Genomic DNA, 23792 nt, shown 5'->3' with positions numbered 1-23792 from the left:
TTACAAGGTCTGCATGGCACATGTTTGGATAATGAGCATTTGCACATGTTATAGCTGGAAGAAAAGGACTTACAATGAGCTCTGTCTCACTGAAATGCATGGATGGAGCAACACTGGCTCATGTAAATAGAGGGCACGATCTAATGTCTCTGAAATGAGTTGCTAATGTGTTTTAAGTTATTAGATATTTGAATACCTTTGAGTAGTCAAGATGCCCATGTACAGCCACTTATAATCAGGTGCTGGTTGGTCGCAGGAATACAAAATAGTCCATATAAAGAAATTATCCAACCGCAAACTGTGGGGCTTTGCTGACTATATAATCACATCTTTATTTTTCTTATAGCATTTGCAAAATAGGCTTATATAAGGAGCACATTTCACTTGTTGCTTTCTCAGGTTCGCTTACTGTTTTCAATACCTTTGTCTACCAAATACTGACATTTTTGAAGATAGAGACATCTGTATTTTTAACAGTTGAGTGCTGACTTTCAAACAAGCTTTGCCAAAAATGGGTATGTAATGTTTAAGAATGAAACCTTTAAAGTGTATTCTTACCATAATGCATGTAGCAGTTTCCTTTTGTCGGGTCCAGTTGAATAGCTCTCAGATAATACTTCTCTGCTTCTGTCTTCTGCCCCTATAAGAGAGGGATAAAATGATTCATTGCCTTTGACATCCCAGTTAGTTTATATATTGTTAGAACATTGTGATCCTTTAATGTTTTGCAATGGCACAAGGCAGATGTTGAACTGTGTATTTTTCTGTAGATCCCCTGTGCTGTATCTTACTCTGGATATAATGTAATGTACATACATCGAGCTGGACATCCTGTGTGGACATGCATGCACACACACACACACACACACACACAGCTACAACAATCACTTGTAGTTCACTGTATCTGCTATGAATTATTTTAGTGCGCCGACATGCATCAGTTGAGGCATGGTAGCCATGCTGTAAAGTTACAGCAGGAAACTGACGCTCATAAAGAATACGCCACCCCCCACCCCTCACCTTTAAAGAAAAACCTCAAGGGGTGTGTGTGTATGTGTGTGTGTGTGTGCTGCACCAAATCCCTGCAACCAAACTGAGAAAGATATTGCTTATGCTCGTGCACAAGGTTCTCTTTCTCCACCTCTTTTGTTTTATGCTCCAGCACTGATTGCTTCCATATTGCCAATGGATTTGCCATTCAACATGAAATGAGAGGAATGGGGACATTAGGTTTGCTTCATTAGCTTTTTCCCATGCCCACAATCGCTCTAAATGAGTGCAGGAATATTGGGCCTGATGACTTATTTCACATTTTCTTTGGCTCTTTCTCTTTACATTCAATTAAGCCTTTCCCCTAGCCATCCATCAGTCCAGTTAAGCTGAATCAAGTAATGATTTAACAGAGGTTTCACATCAATGTCAACAAAAAATATTGGTTTCCATCCATTTCTAAGATTTTAAAGATACAGGTTTGTTCTGTGTTAACTGATTTATTGCTGGCTAAGGGTCACTGTATGTATTTCCACATACAGGCATCGCAGTTAGGCGGTCTGACTGTCTTGCGCCCCCATGCTGTATTTAGACCTCTGTTTTTGCATTGTTGAGGGGTCTCCCACAGTGGGAGTTAGTGGTTAGCATTAGTGCTGAGTGTATCCAGCAGCACAGCTGAGCTTGAGCTCATAAATCAGATGAGTGCTGACTGACCACAACTCTCCCTCACTGTACACCACTCCCCTCTGATTCTAACCAGAGGTCTGACAGAGAGCAGTGCTTCAGAGTTATACTGGATTTCTCTCTAAGCTGCTTGACCTTGGTAAAAATAGTGTAATTAGTGGCATCAGGACTTGTGCTTGGTAGTTGTTGAGGGACGTGTCTTTTCCTTGCCAGTGAGCATCTGTGGATAGGTAATAGGTGTAAGACTATATCAAGTTCCTACTTTATTATTGTGTGGCTTCTGTATTGACAGAAGAAGAGGGTCACTTTTGAAAGTTGATGAAAACTACTGTATATAGCGATCCCAAACAATGTACCCTAACTCTCCCAAAGTACTGTAAGCATATGACTCCCAGTCTCAGTGAAACATGAACATGCAGTGATGAATTAACTCTCACACACAGCGCATGTTGGGGTGAACCACTGTACAAGACTTCAGTTTGACCTTTCCTCCCCGTGTCTGTATTGTCGATTGGCCAAAATCTAGCTGATGGAGTGATTCAATAAGGAAGTGGAGTAATTGCATTATAAGCCTGTCCGCTGGCCCATTGTCCTGGGCCCATCCAATCTCCTGTTCCCTAAGCCCTGTAGTGCAGGGGGCCTCTCTGTGGCTCAGGGCCCTGGATCTGCAGTCCAGGGCCTGAGGGAGCACAGCAGATGTCCAGCCATGCTGGGTGTCTCTAATCTGAACCTTTGCTCTGTGTGTGTGTGTGTGTGTGTGCACGCTAAGTACTATGCATATGCTCAAATCTGATTATTAAAAGGGGAAATGAGCAAAAGAAAGATTCAAACCCCTTAAGGGTTGCAGCTGCAAGTGTGTATGAGTGTGTGTCTGTTTGTGCAGGTTCACATAGTTTGGTGAAAAAAGATTCTAAGGAAGTGCCGATCAACCTCTGGTTGTGTCTCGGTTCGGCACCTGAGGCTGTGGAAGGAAAGAGGTCAAACATCCTCACAGAGGTCATGGAGGGTGCTCGGGTTGTTCCAAAAGTTTAACTCTCATGTCTGAACTTTAATCAGCTGTGAACACATCTGTTGTCACAGTTGTTTTTTCTTTTTATGTAATGGGAGAAGACAGAGGGTGTGAAGTTCTCTGTAGAAAAAGACATCAGAACTGCATGGTAACATTCGGGAGCAGTGGGGCAAACTTGTATGCCCTTGATGTCTTCAAACACACACAGACAGACAGACAGACAGACACACAGACACACACACACACACACACACACACACACACAATCTGGAGCTCATCCAGTGGATGAGGGATAGCCATTCCTCCACACTAGACAAACTCCCTGTGTCTGTGACCTTCAGACATCAGACACATATATTTATGCAGCTAAATAGCTGTTTTTTCTGAGGCTATTTGGCAAGCAAAATCACTCCTGGATCAGGGTCACTCCAAGGTCACTGGAACGGCCATGTATCATGGTACGCACTTGGCTTCATTTCTCCTATCACACTGTGTGATCTTCTTTTGTGTTTCATCCAGCTCCAGCAGAGGTCAAACACTATATTCATCGAAACATCACAATTACTCTGGATGACTTCTGATCAGGGGAGCAGGGTTTGATTAGCATGCAGCCTTCGGAGTCAAAAGCTCGCACCTCTTAACAATTATCACAATTCTTCAGGTTCTGCCAGAGAATCAATAGGATGAGTCCGCCTTGCTCCGACACTCCATACAAAGTCACTCCATATGAATTATTCATCACTCCACTCCACTTCACTTCAGGTCCCATCCAATTACACTTTGCCAGGTAGTTAACCACTGTAATCACTACTAAGATAATGCTTGGGCTTGGCATCATGGTGCTTCCCCTGTGTGTGTGTGTGTGTGTGCGTATGCGTGTGCGTGTGTGGTAAGAGAATTGGGACTTACAATGATGGACAGGAGTTTCCCATAGGTGAGGTGGGCGGGGATATGGTCGGGTTTGGCCCTGAGGGACTCCCTGTACCAGTGACCCGCCTCCTCCAGCCTGTTCAGCCTCATGTAGGCCTCTCCTGGAACAGGGCAAAGGGTCAGGGTTCAGTGGGATTAGCATGTTTTTTTCCTAGGATAATAAAAAAAGATTAAAGGAAAAGCTTTTTCTAGGCAGCTGTCCACAAGTGTTCTGGTTTGACAGATAAAGCAGCATTTTACTTTAGTACAACAGGAGTTTAGGAGCAGTCCACCTAAAACATCAGCTGCCACATAGGGATCAGCTGTCACCACTTTGTCATTAAAGCTTTTTTTCCCCTGATTTCAATATCAATAAATACAAAAGGGCAAAATTTCCAGCTTAAACATATGACCTGGACACAAAATGAAATCATCACCTACTAGGATCTCGTTTCTGTGTTAGAGGGATTTTTTTTAGATGAGGTTTGCAAATAAATATGTTCATAGAAAGCAGAAATGTTTGACTAGAAGTGAAATATTGCTGCCTGTTATGAGCTACATTAGGTTGTTATTGGCCCACTAATTACTCACAGAAAAGAACCCATGCACTTTGAAAATATCAGAAAGGTAATGAGGTAAACTTTTCTATTTGTTGGCATTTGCTGTTAGTGGACGCTGGCCATTTTTAATTAATTCATGTTATCATACTGCTATCATATTATGTGATTTCTCATACTCCGGAGAGTCTGGTGAATAGATAGGAAACTTGTATTATACTATTGGACAGAAATCTGTTCCATTCCCACTGCTTTTTCCGAACAGGTGCAAGGCAGATAAAATAGCATGAACTCTGCTGCCTCTTATCCATGGGTCAGCATTCCTTAAACAGTGAATAAATACTTCTTCTCTCCCAACGTAGTTTAATCTGGAAAGCACAATTTTCTCTGAAACCACAATATTTTTGTTCGCAACATTATGAGATTTTGTTTGATGTGAGAAAACAGCGTGCCGTTGGCCCCTGGGGTAACACTACAGTCTGTGGGGTAACAAAATGGTGGGCTGATGACATCACTTGTAACAAAGCGTCCCCCAGACATCACACAAACCCAAACACAACCCCCCCACTCCCTCCACCTGACCAAACATGCTTCCCATTCTCAATCTGCTCAGGCTGCCCAAGGAATTTCTACAGACATCGCCCTGCAATCTCAACTATGCAATCAAGACAGGTTTCCAATAATGTAATTTGTGTTAGAATAACAAAGAGAGGGACGTGATTTATTACACGGATTAGCTTCAATCCTCTACAAGATGATACACATCTACACAAAGTCTGCGCACATATTTAGGAGCTTTGGTGTTGGAGTCCAACAGGTGGTTCAAGTAAGTCTGATGTGTTTTCATCCAGTATTTAAATATCATAAATAACACCACATTCTGAAAGATTTGTTTGCTGATGAGTTATCCTCAAATGAAAAGGTCACCTAAAAATGGAAACAAATATGTAAGAAGATTCACCACTTGTGCTGAGGCATGTCTGGCTAGTCAATCAGCAACACTAGGTCCAGGACTATGCTGTTTTCACTCGGGTCATAAAAAAAGCATGAAATAGTTCTTTGTCAAGGCAAATTCAATTCTATGAAATGGTTGTATCACCCCCTTAAAATGCCATTTTGGTTGGGCATTGCATTTCAAAGCATGAGTCACCATAGTAGTGGACTCTAAAAATCGGCAACATAATTTTTCTGGATCAAATACAAAGTATCAGGGTGAGACTGCAGGCTCCAACAGTAACTTACCCATCATGTTGAAAAGACTCTGTGGTGCAAACTGTCTGGGCATTTTCTGCACGGCCTCCTTATAGATAGAGAGGGCCTCCTGTGGTTTAAAAAAGATAAATCACTGGTTAGCTTGGCAAGTGCAGTTTGTGTCTTATATTACATTTTGTCTTATTTTTCTAATACATACACTGGCCTATTGAAAAAACAGGCATCATTCTCCACAAAGGCCCTTTTCAATCCTAAATGTTTGTAGTCCTACATTAAAGATAAGTAAAGTAGTCATGAAAGTAAAATAAGTTGTCATGAAAAGTAGTAAAATAATCCTGTGATTGATTTGCTCAAATTTAACAAGTCTCAAATTTTCCCTAAATTAGGGCGGTAACATCATCATTTCAACAAGGACGCAATCCCGTTTCATCATTTCAACTCCTCAAATCTTTCCTTGGTCCCATTCCCACTAACCTCCTGCTGGCCCTGTTCATGGAGCAGCTTCCCCAGGTTGTACAGGCAGCTGGTGACGGAGCTCTTGTGGGCGTGGGGGTCCTTTAGGTTCTCATCGGGAATGTCGGCACAAGTCAGGAAGGTTTGCTTGGCCTCTTCCAGGCTGCCCTGGTTCATCAGGATGATGCCTGTGTTCAAGTAGGCCGCTGTGGGAAGCGGGGGAGAGAGAGAGAGGGGTGTTAGAGCAGGAGGGATGCAGTCTATAGGATGGGATGAGAAAGAGGATGTAGTAAAAGGTGGAGACAATGTGGAGGATGTACAAAGATAGGTGGGGCAGATCGACATATGGAAAAGGCTATAGCCAGAGGAGAAAGGACAGAGATCAAAGGGACATCAAATGTGAAAAGCAGTTAAGAAGTAGAAATAAATTAGGATAAAAGGAGATTAAGATAGGGAAGAAGAATTGAAGACGAGTTAAAAAAAAAAGGGGTTCTGGAAATAATGCTACCGTCTGTCCTCCTTCATAAAAGCTGTCCTTCACCAGAGCCTGATACAGTGAAAGACTGAGCCTCATCCCACATACAAGCACTCAAGTGTGAGATTGAATCTCATCATTTCCCCGTCAGGCAGAAATAGCCTTATAGTGCCTTCCAAATGACCAAGTGGCAAGGAACATCTAATTCAGCATTAAAATTGGACCATGATGGCGATCCAATAATGGACCCTGAACACACGTCGAATAAATTCAAGCAGACTCAGCCAAATTGACCAATGTGTGAGAATTTCTAATCGCTTGTAACTGCTCCCCGACTCATAACCACTCCAGTCGTGTAATGTATCAGTTAGGAAATTAGACTCTCTAGGTTTACTTACATGCCAGAGTTGGCCGACTCCCAATGGCCAGTTTATAGTAATGCAGCGCCTCAGAAAATCGCTCATTCTCCTGGAGCAGCAAACCCCTGGTTGACAAAGAAATGCAAAAGTTTAAGAAGTTTCAAGTGTGTGTAACCACACTCCCCACTTAACTGTGTTAGACACAGAGCGAATCCTTGAGCTACTTAAATGGGTTCACTTTCCATATTTCTTTGATTTGTCTCTCTCTTTTTAATCTGTGAAGGTAAATGTACACTTTGACCAAGAGGAAATTATAATACCTCAAAGTGATGAGGGCACTTTGGGTGAGAGCTAAGAAATAAAAACACGAGAAAAACTGTGGGCAGCTTCTATATCCCTTAGTCAATATATCAACCATCCATCATGTTGAAATGGCACCTCTATTTTTAAGAATGCAAAAGCACCATAATTTGGTTTTCCCCTCTCTCTATGTTGCTTTGCCAGCTTCCTGATATTCGTAACGTGAGAGGGAGCGGAGAAGGGGGAAGAAAAACAGCGTCAGCATGAGAGCGAGAGACGTGGGTCTGCTATGAGGTTTTGGCACCTTTGACACCTTGGGTTAATGTGAGTATTGGAAGTGGCTTTTTGTTCTCCCTCAGGCCCGCAAATCACAATTAATCAAATCAGTAGCAGGAGGAACAGAAGGCCACCAGGGACACACTAAGTTATTTCCTCTCGCTTTGTCACACTCTTGCATCATGCCTCGCACTGCGTCTCAGCGACTGCTTCTCTTCTCTTATATCAGATCTATTTTTGTTCCACTGTCTTCAAATACCTCCTGTCTGTCACTCTCTCTGACTTTATGCCTCATTCCCTCCCTCTCTCTCTCATCCCCTCTCTTTCTCCCAGTGTAATCTCTGGTGATGGATGGGAGGAATCCAACTCGTTTGTGTCAAGATATTGCAGGCAGGAGGAGGAATGGGCATCTTTACCACTCACAGGTTATACAGCATGTCAGCCATGTTCCCTCGGTAGTACAGAGCGTTTCTGTACGCCTTCTCCGCCTCTCCCATCTTGCCCTGGTTCTTCAACACGTTCCCCAAGTTACCCCAGGCTACAGGAGACATGTGTGAGTCAAAAGTAACATTTTCAGAACAGAAAAACACAATGCTAGTATTATTTAGTATTGATATTATCATTGTTACTGGTATTGTGATATATCAAATTGTCATTGGTAATGGCTGTTAATTGCCAGGATCGACAGTTTTGTTGTTGTGACCAGTTATTTAAAGAGCACATCAGCCTCTAAATTGGGTTTTTGAGCTGTAAACATAGTTACATGGCTTCTATATAGTGAACAACATTAATCCTGTACTTGAATTCAACATTTTAAGTCCTGCATCTGCTTCTAGGGGAAGAAAATCATTGTTGCACTGCTCTCTATGGGTGGAAAGGTTAAACCGTGTTACACTTCTGGCCACACCTTAACCAGTGATGTCAAGGCAGGTACTTCGCCTTTGGCAGCGTCAAATGCTAATGCTCATATTCAAATTAAAAATATTACCGTCCCCAAGTAGACATTCATTATGACAGACATACACCCCTATTCACTCTCGCACACTACCCTACTTTTTTTTTTTTTCTTTCAAAATTGTATACTAGCTGAAAACAGTGTGTTTATGTACTCTTTAACAAGACAGACCCAGCTTGATGCCATGATAACTAAGGCCCATTGCTTACCTTTAGCAGGGTTCACGCTAATCCCAGACTTGTAGAGATTCTCCTCATTGCTCCAATCCCTGTTTCTTATAACAGTCCTACTTCCATTGAGCAGCACGAGCCCCGTGCAGAGACACAGCAGCACAGCCTTGCCGCCTCTAGTCCTCAGTCTGACATACAAGGTCCTTGCGCCGACAGCAACCAGTAAACAAAAGCCCATACTGGGGATGTATAGCACCCTCTCCGCAATCACAAACCCTACATAAAAGAATAGGTTGGTGGCTGGGATGAATGGTAATGTTAGAAGGCCTAAGGAAAATACCACTAAGTTTTCTGTAGGGGGCAGAGACATCCGTGGAGGGCAGTGGTGGAGTTTAGCCGATCCGTTCAGTGTGGTCTTTGGCGACCCCGGCTCCGAGTTTGTGTTGTGGTTCGTGTAAGGCGCGTGGTAGCCGTTCCCAATGGTGATTGACTTCCCGTTAGCGATTTGGGCTTTCCCATTGGCCTCCTTGGCTTTGGAAGTGGTGGCGCGAAGGCCAAACAAAGCCAGGAGGATAAATCCACCATAAAAGGCAACTGTGTGAAGGTTCCTCCAGTCAGCCAAGGTCCTGACCAAGGGCAGGGCATCCATGGACCAATCAAAACTGAGCTTGTCGGGGCAGAGAAGGAGCCAGGCGTTGGCAGCGGGCAGGTGGAGGAAAGTCAGTGTTCGAGTGAGAAAATGTGGTGAGTCAGCCGCAGGGTTGTCAGAGTTGGAGAAGTTGGGGGGCTTGTTGCCCATCCAGTAGAGGCGAGCTGACAGAAGAATCACTCCCCAGGAAGCCAGCACACTGAGACTCAGCAAAACACTGATGTTCTTTTTCTGAAAGAGAAGAGAGAAAAAAATTCATACTAAAACACCTAAATCAACATTTCAGTCCTGAGGACCTTGTTCAAAGCCACAACATTTTGTCTAAGTTCCAGAACACCTGAAATTGTTTTCCTCTTAGAAGTCGAATTCAATTCCCGTCAAGACATTCAAGACTTGGATCAGAGTTGAATCAGCACCACTGGTCCTAACATAAAATTGTTTTTGGTCTCTTTGGACAACAAGTTGTTCAGTCTTTGTTAGAATGCATGTCACTGTGTAAGTTTGGGATTTGATTTAAGACCTCCCAGATTTAGCCTTCCACTGCGATACAATAAGAGACACTGTGCACAGATGAGGAAAGCAATCTGTGGAATGTTTTTGATAGCTGCCTGGGGCATAAACCACATTCATGTACAATCATATAGCCAAGCACTCTATGTAACTTTGGCAAAATCTTTAACATTAAAATGCACCATAGCCAGAAATAACATGACTCTGTTTATATACAGACACAGAAATAATTTTTAGAGAAATATGATATATTGAAACTGGTGAAAGACACATTGGGATTTTGGACAGCTTTTTAGTGGATGTCAACACGTTTTGATTTGCCAGTAAACATAACAATCAAGAACATTTTACACAGAATATCACAACCTGTCTCTTTGCTGATGTTTGATTAGCTGGAATAATTCCCAAAGGCACAAGGCTATTTCTGTCTCCGACTATTGTTTTCTCATTTTGTAAAAGTGGGCTTGATGAAAACTAAGAAATTAATATTTATGTTGGCTGTCATAAACACCTGGCTTATATTGCACTCCATATGGTGTGGTGGTCTACGTATCAATTATCATATGCCCTTTAATATCCAACAGTACTTTAACCAATGTCATTACATCAGTGAGTTCACAAGCCAGGAAAACTGTCTTCCACATCCAACCTTTTAAATTGATTGCCCTCTAAAATGTTTATTTGGGTGAGCGCATGCCAATAGTTTGTTCAAGGACTTCCTTTGCCCCATGAAGTCATATAAATATTGCAAAACAAGTCTAATACTTTTGCACCAGACCATGATATATGACTGAAGTAGAATTTACAATTGCATTATGAGTGCAACTTTAAGGCCTGCTGTATTGCCTGTAAATCAAATCTATTTAGGGCTTAAAGAGGAAATTTCCTGCATGAAGAATAGGTGTCTGAAATCAAAGCATAGAGAAAAAATACCCCTCCAAAAATTATAATGAATCTTCAGTGAGGAAATATTTTAGAACATACATAAAAAGTAATCCACAGTTAGTTCAGTTCCTTGTAACCTATAAACGCGAGAGGTCAACTTTGAAGTGTATTTTGAAGCAAGAGGGGCTTTCCTCCTAAGTCGATCCTCGCTGCCTGTCAGGGTTGCAGGGAGTGTGACTGGTAATCAGCTTAGGACTCATTGTGTTGGCATGCAGATGCTGTTTACATCTCATAAGAGCATTAATTCTGTAGCATGATCAGCATGAGGTCTCTCATTATACTGTCCTCTGTCACGCAACACCTCATGTATGGCAGTGGCAATGTGGAAATCCCAGCCTGGCATTCACTACAGCATCGACAAACTATTTATTATAAACCTCTAACAAGAAATCTTAAAGTATGTGAATTCACAAAATAATGTTTACAGAACAAGGGAAGTGTGATATTCTACTGGGCTAAAAGTGTAATTTATTTCAGTTGCTTCACAATGGCCTTCATAGATGTCAGCCTGTCTGTAGTTTGAGTTACAGTTGCCTAGAGATGACAAGGTCATATGATTATATCCTTGACCTCTTGACCTTTGATCACTGTTAAATTACACTTGTCAAAACACAGGCAACACAATTCCATAGTACTAGTAGGGCAAGAACACACAGCTGTTACACCAATGAGACATTTTGTGTTTGGTTCAAATGGTCTGGTGCTGGTTAAAGCAGATTCAGTGGTGTGTTGATGCCAAGATTAAGCAAATTTTTATTTTATTTCTTTTATTTATTAAACATTTATTTAAAAAGGAATGTCATATAAACAAAGTCTTATTTACAAAGACGGCCTGGCAGCCTTGACCAAAAAGAGGCTGTTATTTGTCTTCCTGTCAGTTTAGTGGTCTAAATATGACATAACATCAGTGACACAGTCCATGCTTTTCACCAGATGTGAACCTGAGAGATGATCAAGGAGTTGTCTCTCTCTTCCTACTGGCTGAGCCCTTGTATTTGTTCTAAGCAGCAGTGTAACATGAACTCTATCTGAACTTGTGCGGGAGGTATTAGAGCTGTGTATGTGTGTGTGTGTGTGTGTGTGTACAGCATTATTATGTGGGAGATAAGAGAAGGTTGTGCAGACGTGTTGTAGTAGTTCTGCCATCAAAAGCTCGGCATGGCTTTGATATACCTGAAAATAGCCAAACTCACAGCCTCCATAATTCAAAGTGCTGATTCAGCATGGCGCTAACTTTTGTTTTTAATCCCCTGAGTGGGGGGCAATAGTTTAGACTTTCTGTATAATTATCTCTAAATGTATTGAGCTCAAGCACCATAAACAGATAAAATCCTATTTAAAAGCCACAGTGCACAAGGCACAAACTTCCATCCCTCTCATTAGTAAACATGGGCCCCACTTAACTCTCAAGGGAGAGCTTTTGAAAACATTTCCTACCAGCTAGTCTTAAAATGAGCCTGCTTCAGTAAGCTAATGTGTGTACTCTCAGAACAGGTACGGAGAGGCAAAACACTGGTATCCACCATCCAATCGTCTTAGGTTTAGAATAAGAGGTTTAGGATTGACTCGCCTGACCTAGTGGCTCCAGTTCAGTTTTTGATTTCTGCAGATGAGATGAGAGACGGAAAAGCATGTTCCCCGGGAAGCTGAGGAGTTGTCTTCTTTGAGATGAGGTGTAAGATAGGCTAATTACAGAAAGTCACTTGTCAATAGCAAGATGGCCAAGGGCCAGTTCAAGGAGTTCAGAATTTTGGAGAGGGAGTGAGGAACTGAGAGAGGAAAAATTGGATATTGATTTGGACACTGAAAGGCAATACACAAAGGATAGGAAAGAATGTCTTTGACACAAAAGGGGGATGTGCGTATTGATGGATGAGCCCATATTGCCTGTCAAGGGAGGAAACTGTGTGAGAAATCCAATATTGCTTGGTATCAGAAGATAAGCCAATTCCAGCAAGAAAGTCATTTGTGGTGTTTAGGTGAATGAGCTTCATTTTACCCCTCGCTGCCTTGTCTATTCCTAAATTGTTCCTTAATTGACTTCCCAATCAATCACACACGCAACTCAAACAGCAAACCTTGTGATTCATCAATCTGAGCTATTTTGTGCCAAAGTGGAGGCTGGTCCTGCTTCTTAATGATGTATGACCATAAATTCACAAACTCAGCAACTATAGTTATCAACCCAACATTAGTCTACTTTTAGTCTACTTTTATGTGCAACAGGATAGCAGGTCGGTTAACCCCTCGCACCCTGAGTTCCCCCTCAAATTTCCTCTTAATTAAGTAGCTACAAAGTTAGATATACATATTCCGTATCTGCTCATTCAAACACTTCACTGAAGCTATAGCACACTTAAATTGAGTGAAATACTGAAACCCACTGAATCTTTCCCCTCTCAACTACTCACTCTAATTGCTCTGAAATATCCCTCCAATCTCTCTCCTTAGCTCCTGATTTATTGATTTTCCTAGCACTTGCCTCTTACATGATCATTATATGGTCACAGGAATATTGGCAGCACACTATGCCCCCGTCCCTTCTCCTCCACCACTCCTTACTGTTGGCTGCTTTCTGCTTTTTGGTGATTTAGAAATTGAAGATTATTCTACTGTTACACTCATTGTAAGTCACTCTGGAGATAAGCACCAGCTAAATGCCTCAAATCTAAAAAAAAAAAAAAAAAAAAAAGGTCCCTTAACAAGGGCACCTATAACTCTCATATATATCTATCAATCTGCTCCAATAATTAGTTTTGAAAACCAGCTAACATTAGATAAATACTGTAATACTTAAATAAAATAATAATAGTGAATAAAATAGTAAATAATAATAAAACATATATATCAGGAACGCCAATCCTGCAGATTTTTTTCCACAGATGGTGAATCTAGATGGTGTATCTTGAAAGAAACCCCTTACTCTTTGATTCTGAGGGACTGACACCAAAAACTGATGTTTACTGCTGATGTTTTAGATTGTGTAGGATTCTACTCAACTGTAGCTGCGCTGGAAATATCTTGACGTGACGTCACATCATCTATGTTTGTCTAGTTATCTGCAAGAATAAGAAGAAAACACCAAACAACAAAATGGAGGTACATCACCAATAGCTGTTTTTTAACAGTGTTAAACTGTTTCAGGGTGGAATTTTTGCTTAAACTTCACTGTGTTTTCAGTTTTAGTGCTGTCTAATTGGAATTCCTGAAGTCTGTGTCTAGCTGATGGATTGGACTTCATGAGATCTCTGTCTAGCTATGGTGGATTGAACTTCATGAGATCTGTGCGTAGCTATGGTGGAAATCAGGCATAATCCCCAGCCAACTGTCAAACCTAACATCCTGCTCGCTCCGAGGCTTTGAACCTAAAGCTCCTCCACACATCTCCTCCACTTTGGATCCTCATTTGGAAATTCAGCGTTAATTCCTATGGCTTTCTCTCTACTACTTTTTACTTTCTTTGTTTATCCAATACTTTGTTGGATTAACCCTTTTCTCTCTCTCTCTGTCTCTCTTTCCAGCCTCTCTCCAGCCTTTCATTGCCATTCATTATTAGCTCTCATTTTATTAATCCCAGCAATGTTTGGTCTGCCTGTTGACACTATACCATACTAAGTGTTTAAAGCATGTTGGAAGAAACAGCGGGATAAGGCAGACTTTATACACACCGTTTAAAGTTGCTGAGGACTGACACAAAACAGCAGGGGAGCGATCTTCCGGACTTCCCTTGTTAAAGTCATGTCCAGTTTAAACTGGTCGTAATTCTTCCCAGCATATTAGACTGGTCATGCATGGCCGGGGCCTGTCTGGAGCGCACCTTAGACTTCTGAGAGATCACACATGTAGTCTTCCTACTCCTGTGCAAGTAATTTCAACTGCAGTGTTCTCTTCCAAAACACTGTGTATTTTGGAATACATAGTATTTTTTATTTTTTTTAAATCTAATATCAATAATGATAATCACTATACGTTTATCATAAAGTATCTCCAAAATATAGACATTTTGCCAACCAAGAACTTGAATTGCCTATTATCCTTTAAAAGAGTATTGTTATGTTTCATATCAATCAGCAGGTACATTTTTCAAATCATTTTGGACAAGACTCTTGGGTTCAAGTTGAGGTGGGAGCTGAATCACACTAAAGCGGAGCAATTCTCATTCAATGAACTGTGAATGAAAAGGCCTTCAAAGTTTTGGACACAGTGTGTTTGCACCGCAGACATCCAGCAGCGTTCATATTTGATGCATTACCACTGACATGCTAAATTTTGATGAAAGGTACAATGAGGCATGCAACCGGTTCCCTTTTCCATGCTAATGTGTTCTGGATTCTGCTGACTCGGTGCGTTTCACCCAAGCCATCAGACAGCACCATGCCTGGCATTGAGAGCGCTGACTTTGATGGAGTGACCTAATTACCCAGCAGTTCTCTCCCTGAAAGCCCGGCTACTACGGGCAGGGGGACCTGTAATGAGACGGGTCACAGGTTGAAGTCCCACACCCCGTCTGAAAGGACAGCTGATCAAAGCAGGGGACCCGGTGTTAACTTGACATTTAAAGTGCTTCCTGTCTGAGTAATGAAGGGACATCAGTGTCTCCGATGGGGATTAATGCGACGCAGGGTTCCTTGATGCTCTTAAATAGATGTGATGCACTTAATTTAGCTTGGCTGGCATGTTTTCAAAGGCCTTAAAACTCTAGCGATGTGCTTTTTCAACACAGGAGATACTTAAAAGGCTTCATATCAAACAGACAGCATAGCTCATTTGTGCTATCTCTGCAGTTTATCAAAACTAATTATCAACAGCTCAAACGCGTCCTCCAAGTGCAAAAAGTGCAATATCTAGATGTGTCAGAAAGAATGAAGATGCACTACTTTGGGCATGCAAATACCAACACCAACACAAGCAAAATAAAGAGCATGCAGCGGAGTTTGCAATAGAGGGCATCATTTCACAGCTGAATGCCTCTGCTAAGGGATAATTGGCACAACATTCATCAAGCCGTCAGCTAGTTGCACTGAACTTAATCTGTGTGCCTCCAGGCCTCATTGAGACAAATGAGGAGGAGTAGCCCGTAACACTTTAATTACACACCGGTAAGGACACATCAAATCCTGCCAATCTCCATGTGGCCCCGGCAAAATGTTATCTGCTATCTGCCATTTGGCCTGAGGTGCACACACTGAAGCTTTAGTACGGAAATCCAAAAGATGTGGAATATGGAGGATTAGGATAGAGGTAGAAAAAGTCCCTCTGTCAAATCCAACGTCATTTTTCTTTGAAGTATTTAGTCTCACACCTTTGTGGATTTAGAGCTTTTTGTGTGTCACCTTTGTCCAAAAGGTATAATCAGTGATTTCTTTCTTCTTTTATCAACTAAATGCAGAAAATCTCAGCTCAGCGGTTAAACAAACACCTTTATCCTCCTGAAATGCAATCTTGTCTGTCAAAGTTTCACAGTTTACCTCAGGCTTAGAGGAACGATCAGTTACTTGACTTTTCCTAGTGCCAAACAAAAGCAAGCCATTTTCCCTGTGCCCTATCTAAAGCCAAGAGGCTCATTCATCAAGCTGTGTGTTTTTGCCAGTGACAAACTGGTTGTAGAAAGAACAAAGACATTAGGTTCTTATGACGGTGGCATATAAGACTCATTTTCCCTTGAAATTTCCCTCCTCGATAGACTGCAGTGCTAATACCATTGCCCCTCTCCGTCTCCATCTATCATTCTCTTACACTCTCTCCGTCCTACCTTATCTCATTCGGAATCTCATTTCAGTCTGATTAGGGAGTTAATAGGATGAGAAATGGAGTGCGAGCCGAACCGCATCTGTCCCCCACTCCCACACGGGGGCTGATTTGCATTTCCTTATTGTTTGTGGCTGCAGTCAGCCGGTGATCAGGTAATGTGATGTGGAGGATTTTCCGTTCTCCTGCCTCATTGTAGAACAAATAGAAAAGAACTGAGTTAAATTGAAAATACTTTATGCTGTTTAATTGTGCTGCATTGTTCTCTACCCCAAGTGTTTTCTTCCCCTCTACCTACCGTCTGATGCAACGGCAGCTTAGCTGACTATGTCTCAGCAGCGGAATGTGATACAGGAGAAGCCGGGCAGACTGCTCCTGAGGTGCTCTCTGGGCCCAGCGGGTGAGAAAGACCAAGGACAGATAAAGGAAAGGAAGTGAGAGCATAGTTTCCCTCTCCCCTCGCTCATTCCCTCGCTCGCTATCCTCCTCTCTTTTGTGTTCCCATGTGTCGCAAGACGTCTGGCTCATAATCGAGGAAGCGATTGCCCCGGTGGCCGGCCCCGGCGTATAACGAGCTCCCTGCCAAGATAACCACGACTGGGGCAATGGAGGAGGGCATTGCCAGAGTGATAAACGAGCCAGATGTGCCGGCGGTGGCAGGAGGGGCTGGGAGAGGGGGGTGGGGGGGTGGGGGTTGGCACCGAGACCTGGCGGCTGGCACAGGGACACTCGCCAGCACGATTGTGTCTGGGCAAAGAGGTGGAGGGCGTTGATGACATACCTGCTCCCCCTGGGTGATAGACACACAGAGAATGTGATTTTTCATAATGGCTTCTGACAGCCACGGCGGGTGATGAAATCTTTCAGACTGTAATGCAACAGACTGGAACATTGGAAAAAGGAGCGCTCAATATCTTGTCCCAGGCAAGACCTTGCTATTTCATTTCCTAAAGCTCCCTCTCTTAACTTTCTTTGTTTATACCGACTACTTTTTTGTGGTGTCACACCTCTCCCTCTCTCTGGTGTGTGTATGTTTGTGTGTCTGCCTGCCTCTCCATGAGCGAGTGAATTACACTCACTCTCCTGCCGCTTAGCTACTACATCATGGTTTAGGAGTGTTAATGGATGACTGGGTGCTAATTGAAAGACAGGTGCTGTTTTGCATCTGCTAAGGTCTAGTGGTTGTGAAAGCACACACACGCACACACACACACATACACAACTCATTTCTGCCGAGCAGCGGAGAGAAAAAACATCACAACTCCCTCTCTCTCCACTCTCTGATCCCTCTGGGCTGCTCACTGCAAGCCCTCTAATAACAGTTCTGGTTTATCATGCTGCCAGAAATGACTACTGGAGAAGCTGCCCCAGGGGTATGGTAAAGCCTTGCACACTAGTAGGTAGCACACACACACACACACACACACACACACACAAACAGGAATACATACACATTTTCACAGGACATTTGTAATGTAAAGGGTCGGGGTTAGGGCTAGTAAACCATATTCACACAAACAAACACACAGAGGTATTTATAGACATTTCCATAGGAAGTTTGAGATGTACAGGACAGGATTACATCACAAACTTCACAATGTTGACACAAACACACAGAGGTATTCACAGGCGTTTTCACAAGATGTAGACAATGTAAACGAGATTTCCATGCACACACACGCCATTTGGGGCCAGACTGTCCTTGCTCAGTAAACCCAAGGGGATTTTTTATTATGCTAGTTATGTTTTTTACGAGGGCCATCATGTTGGCCGAGGAGCAGGTTTTCTAATCAAATGTAGAGTGCCTGTGCGACGAGGCTTTCCAATCACACACTGAGTGCCACAGTCAGATGAGTCAGTGTGTCCTGCTTGTCCTCCTCAAATGACTTGTTGTTGAGTTTGGATGGGGAGAATGGAGTGTTCCTGCGGAGGAAGCATGGTGTGGGTGTGTTTGTTTGTGTTTAGGGGCGGGGAGGTATGTTTGGATCGCTTACTTCACAAGTGGAACAAATCATTTAACAGAGCGGGGTGTGTTATTGTTTTCCTGCGCATACCTTTTGTCACCTTGAAATGAAAAATTAACTCACCCCTAAAACAGTTTTTCCTGTTCAACCCTTCTCTCTTTCACACACACACACGCACACATAATGAGGCTAGATCCCAATCTAGATTTACTTGCATTTATGTGTATCCAATTACTGCAGCAAATTACAGTTGGTGGCAACTCTGCACACAACTGGATTACCTCCCTTCTGTATATAGTCTCTTCCTGTTTAGCAGATGAAAAATGAGAACAGCTTACTTTTCATCCAGCAACTGTGCAATCTGCATAGGCAAACAGTTTTCCCAATTATACTCTTAATGAAAAGCAAACAGTATGCGACACACACAACTTCCACATAAACAAACCCATGTAAGTACACACACACTTACACAATTTAATCCACATACAGCAACCATTAACAGCTGGCTGAGGTTTCCCTCAGAGGGAAGGAAGAGGAAATTGGATACGCGCAGACACCAAAGCACAGAGAGAGGAGAGCCAGCGCACACATCGGCCCCGGCGGCACGCATTCATTTACCTTTCCTAGCAGGAAGAGGAGCGCCTGGCGAAACCGCAGCCTCTGGAACACGAAGAGGTCGTACGCGGCCGACACGGCCAGCACCGTCACCCCCTGCTCCTTCCACAGCATGCTGGCCGCCGCGCACCACAGGCTCCCCAGCATCCACACCCAGCACTGGGCCACCGAACTGCCGCCGCAGCGCCTGGTCTGGAAGGCCCCGCGGGGGTCCCTGCGGAGTCTGCAGTGCCTCGCATAGCAGAAGAGAGACAGCAAGAAAAACAAGGCGGCCCCGACGTCCGCCCTCCCGACCACTCCGGCGACCGCCTCAGTGTGCACCGGGTGCGAGGCGAACAGAAGTCCTGCCAACAGGCTCCAAAGCCCTCCGCCCAGCAGCGGGCGACAGAAGGCGGTGAAGAGGGCCGCGACCGCCCCGTGCAGCCCCACGTTGACCAGGTGGTAGCCCCAAGGACGCAGGCCGTCTAGGGCGTGGTTGAGGCGGAAGGAGAGGGTGCAGAGCGGGCGGAAGGACTTGTGGCTGCCGCTGTGGGTGAGCAGGGTGCCCCAGAAGTCGTCATACAGGATGTTGGTCCAGGGCGTCTCTGGGAGAAGGTCCTGGTTGGTCTTGATGGCTCGGCTGGAAGAGAGGGATAAATAAATTGCCATGAAACAAAATAGTTTTCTTATTTTTTAACTTACAAATCATTCATTTTCTGAAAGATACAGAGGCAAGTACACAAGAATGTTTTGGATGGTTCGGACAATTCCAGAAAAACAAAACCAAACAGACATCTGTTTAAATTGAATTCAAAGCCCTACATCTTGAGACACATGCTGCATGTACAGCATAGTAAAGGATAATAGGTTTTTCAGAGTGCTGATGTTCCAGCCGCTGAATGTGAAATGTGATAGACAGATGCCTTCCAGGGAAACTATCCAGGTGCAGACAAGACTTGACAATGAGGATGGCAACTCTGATACACAGGTTTCCATTTTTCAAACATTTTGACCTGACGAAGATCCAAGTTGGATCGAAACATTGTCACTATCAAACTTTTGTGGCATGGAGCAAGTGTGCAGGCATTACTCCTTCTTTCATTGACACAGTTTTCTGATTGCATCTATGTGATGTGCATATAATTACTCTCCTTCAACTCTGATACACAGGCCACAGAGTGTGGGATTTAACCCAGACACACACACATGCATGTGTTGTCGCTCACACACACACACATACGCAGCATGTACGTATGTCACCTACACATACACACGTTCAGACGGCCAGGTGGCTACACACCCCTGAGGCTGCTTTGGAATCTCATAATTAGCGGATCATTAGGAGGGACAGGAGCTGCATTCGTGTACACTAACAGACTGCAACAAATGAGGTTCACCACAGGGATTAACACAGAGTGATGAATCGCAGCTACAACAACCCATAGCCGACTGGGAGAATGGTCAACAAAACATTAAGCATTACAGACAAATTCATAAATTTCATCAGAACTAAAACTTGTATAGAAAATATACATTTATTGTCAGCAAAATTAATTTAAATTGAGTGAGGCAGTCTGCTAGAAGCAGTGACAAGGGGGGAAAGTAACACAAACACTGATGAAACAAAGGAAAACAAATAACTGGCTCACAAGACAGGAGGAGAAGGGGTTTTCTGAATGGTAGTCCAAGGTGCGGTGCCCACAAGAGCCAGGCAACACGGACACTAAGGACATTTTCACGCCAAGTTTGTTTGAAGGGTTTTTTATGGACCCAAGACCATTTACACCGAAAGTCCATTAGTGTGAAAGCTGTTTTGGAACTCGGCTGCAGTTCAGAAAAGCAGAAAACGGGGTGTGGGGGTCCAGCTGTCTGCTCCACAGTTATGTAGTGTTTTTCATGTGGCCTAGCCCACTGATATGATGGGGTGTGAGTGCAACTGTTATCATAACTGTTCACACTATAGCCTAGTATACATGTGCATAATTTAATGAAAGCAAAACATTTGGACAGGAGATAACATATCTGGAGTGGGCTCACTGTAATGATCTCACCATCATGGTGCGAGGGCATTGAGAGCATGGCACAAAACACACGTCTCACATTAGCCCGTGTTATAACAACACTTAATTTGAGAAATACGCCTTCTTTGAAGGTGCTGCAGCAGGATTGTATATGCAGCCAGGCGTAATTGGTGCTCATCGTGAAAAGAATTGTGGCACCAAATAAACAACTAGTTGGCACTCAGTAGAGCGCATACCTCCACCTAAGCTATGCAATTATCAATATATGGCCAATCTGCCCTTCTACCACTGGATCACGTTCAGAGAGCGGTTATGTCTAAACCGCAAATGAGCTCTCCAGTGCCTCCATGTTTGATTGGGTCAATAATGGAGGGTTTGCCTCTTCTTCTGTCTGCTGATAGGCCACAAAGTTTGATGGTGTTACGAGAATCGTAAGTTATATTCATTTTTATGAGAAGCCACGCCCACTGCCACACCCCCTTTGGCCAATCGGTCTGAAAAGTTAATCAGTTCTTCCTTGCCCCATGACCAAACTTTCCACAAAGTTTCATGCAAATCCGTTCATAGCTTTTGGAGTTATCCTGCGAACAGACAAACAGACTAACAGACAGATGGAACGGGGTGAAAACATAACCCCCGTCCAACTCTGTTGGCAGAGGTAAAAATAGAACTAGGAACACCAAGCATCTGCTTTCTTCCATGTTTGCAAGCGCAAGTGATAAAAAGTGACGCTGACGTAGAGTGACATGCAAACACACCGTGGTTCAGTAGAACTTTCATGTGTGTGAAAGCAAACCTGCGAGGGTGAAAAACATCCCGAAACAAACTCGGGGTTGGACTCAAGTAATCGGCCCCAGTGTGAAAAGGCCCGCACCATATTAACAAATAATCATATTGCAATTATTTTGATGAATATTGCAATTGCAATATAAATTGCAATACTGTGTACAAACAGATTTTTCAATATTTTTGATTTTTCAGCAAACAAAAAACATTTTTGCTAAAAAAACTGAGATGTTGCTTAATATTTAAAATTCTTTATTAAAACCAGAATACTATGTTTCAAAGTCAATTTTGAGCAGCCACGACTCTCAGTAATTCTCAGTAAACTCAATAATTGCAGCCTGGGGATTTGGAAATTGTAGTAGTTCATATTGCAATTTTCGTTTTCTTTCAATTAATTGTGCTCCCCTAGCACCCAACGTGGGTCCCTATACTGAAAGTGCCTTAAATCTTTGGCCAAATAAACTTTAGAACCAGAAATCAAAAATGGAGCAAGCACAAAGAGACAGACAACTTGCCCAAAACACAAAACACACGCCAGAGGGTGAGACTGATCTCCCCCTCAAACACACACCAACTGACCACGTGCTGAAGCAAACTGAGGCTTTTTGAAAGCTAAGCTCTGCTGTAGGCAGTGCCACCTGGAATGAAATACTGGGTCAGACTAAGAAAGAAACTTATTTCAAATGAACTTGAAGTAGCATGTAAACAAAGGCTAATTATAAAACAAGCCCAAACATAATTCAGAAAACTGTGTCCATGTCCTGTGCATTGCAGCACGTTCCTTGTAAAGGTGCTGGTGCTGCAGAAAAGAGACGGCATCAAGAAATGCTGCGTTCAATTCATACTGTATTGTAAATGCCACAGAACATCAAAAGATAGGACAGCCGAATCCACTGTTCTGTGTCCTGGCGAGCCAATTAGAGACAGTGAGGTGAGGACAGCCGGGAGACGGGGCACAGCAAATTGGACTCGGTGTCTCAGGCAACCTGTCCTTTCCTCCCAGAACACCACCACCCATGCAGATTAATCACCAGACCAAGTTTGTGTCTGTATAGTGTGCGCGCACACGTCGGCACATGCAGACTTGGGTGGTTATGTGTGAATGAATGTCATTAACTTTGTGTTTCCATATTTCTTCGACCACATTGGCCCAGTGACAAGCTTCTGCTCTCAGGGTTTGTTTAACATGTTTCTATGTGTCTGGAGCAGCAGAGCGGGGAGAGGACGTCGACAGGGGGCCGGCTGAGGACTTCCTTTGTCTAGAGATTGTAACTTAGTGCAGAGAGAGAGAGAGAGTGACAGAGAGAGAGGGAGAGGGAGAGAGAGAGAGAGAGAGAGAGAGAGAGAGAGAGAGAGAGAGAGAGAGAGAGAGAGAGAGAGAGAGAGAGAGAGACTGCTGCCAGCCTGCAAACAGCATGGTAAAGAGAAAAGACTGACAGTGACAGAGAGAATGAGCAGAAAGGGGGAAAAAAGGATACCAAAGAGCACACGAGCAAATGAGCCTGCAGAGCATGTGAAAAGCCTACGACAGTCCAATGCATTATTCCCAATTTAAATCTTTTATCCCTCAAGCCTGCAACCCTAAGTCCATGACCCCGTCATCGCGTGAGCTATAGTGAATTGCTGCATTTCCCAGGATTGTTCTCTGTCGGGGAAAAGCAAGCGTGTGTTTCTCAGGCTCCGAGTCGCAGCGAGACGCAGCCAAACTGGAATTCTCCCTAGTCCCATATTTCTAAGGCTCTAGATTACATTACATCACTCAGTTTACAAACCTCTTCCTCTTTCACTCTACTGTACTTCCTCAGTGCGCTGTTATTTATATAATGTTTTACAGTCCCACTACAGTACATGATATGGTGATGGGAGGACTATACTAGAGGATACATATTTTTTTTAAAAAGTCTATTGATGCCATAATTACATTAAACTGATAAGTGCAATGTCTTGGGCTTGGTATGAGAGTATAGATCAACTAAAACATACAAGCATTAGTACACTGAGTCCACGATTATCCCCATAATTCAAATAAAATAAAATTAGGATTCACTATAGAGGATGAATGTATTCTTTAGTATTCTCTCAGGCAATTAATAGTACACTAGCAAATTCAAACACAGCTAGATTCACCCCCCACCCAGTTCCCTGGTGTCTCTTGGCATGTCTTGGGTCTCAATACTCTTTGGTGATAAATAATTTAAATATTCAAATCGGCCCGAACCTCTCGTC

The 23792-nt window shown here is 43.2% G+C and overlaps 1 protein-coding gene across 2 annotated transcripts in view; it reads right to left on the bottom strand.

The window, feature by feature from the left end:
- Nucleotides 1-23792, bottom strand: part of tmtc2a (transmembrane O-mannosyltransferase targeting cadherins 2a) — a 54238-nt gene that overhangs the window by 9963 nt on the left and 20483 nt on the right. The window contains exons 2-10 of one of the 2 annotated variants that reach the window (XM_071538201.1): nucleotides 18808-19399; nucleotides 9651-9671; nucleotides 8389-9229; nucleotides 7648-7762; nucleotides 6688-6773; nucleotides 5836-6020; nucleotides 5392-5470; nucleotides 3593-3714; nucleotides 559-640 (exon numbers count right to left, since the gene is read on the bottom strand). In XM_071538201.1, coding sequence (XP_071394302.1) covers nucleotides 559-640; nucleotides 3593-3714; nucleotides 5392-5470; nucleotides 5836-6020; nucleotides 6688-6773; nucleotides 7648-7762; nucleotides 8389-9229; nucleotides 9651-9671; nucleotides 18808-19399 — 2123 coding nt within the window. Of the gene's footprint in view, nucleotides 1-558; nucleotides 641-3592; nucleotides 3715-5391; nucleotides 5471-5835; nucleotides 6021-6687; nucleotides 6774-7647; nucleotides 7763-8388; nucleotides 9230-9650; nucleotides 9672-18783; nucleotides 19400-23792 lie in introns of both variants that reach the window. The other variant, XM_071538200.1, reaches the window with a different exon arrangement.

The sequence above is a fragment of the Centroberyx affinis genome, unplaced genomic scaffold (assembly GCF_046629955.1).
Source record: "Centroberyx affinis isolate AG114_WGS23_722 - 3 ecotype Tasmania unplaced genomic scaffold, CSIRO-AGI_Caff_v1 ptg003223l_1, whole genome shotgun sequence".
Taxonomy (NCBI): Eukaryota; Metazoa; Chordata; class Actinopteri; order Beryciformes; family Berycidae; genus Centroberyx; species Centroberyx affinis.
This window is presented reverse-complemented; position numbering and strand designations above follow the sequence as displayed.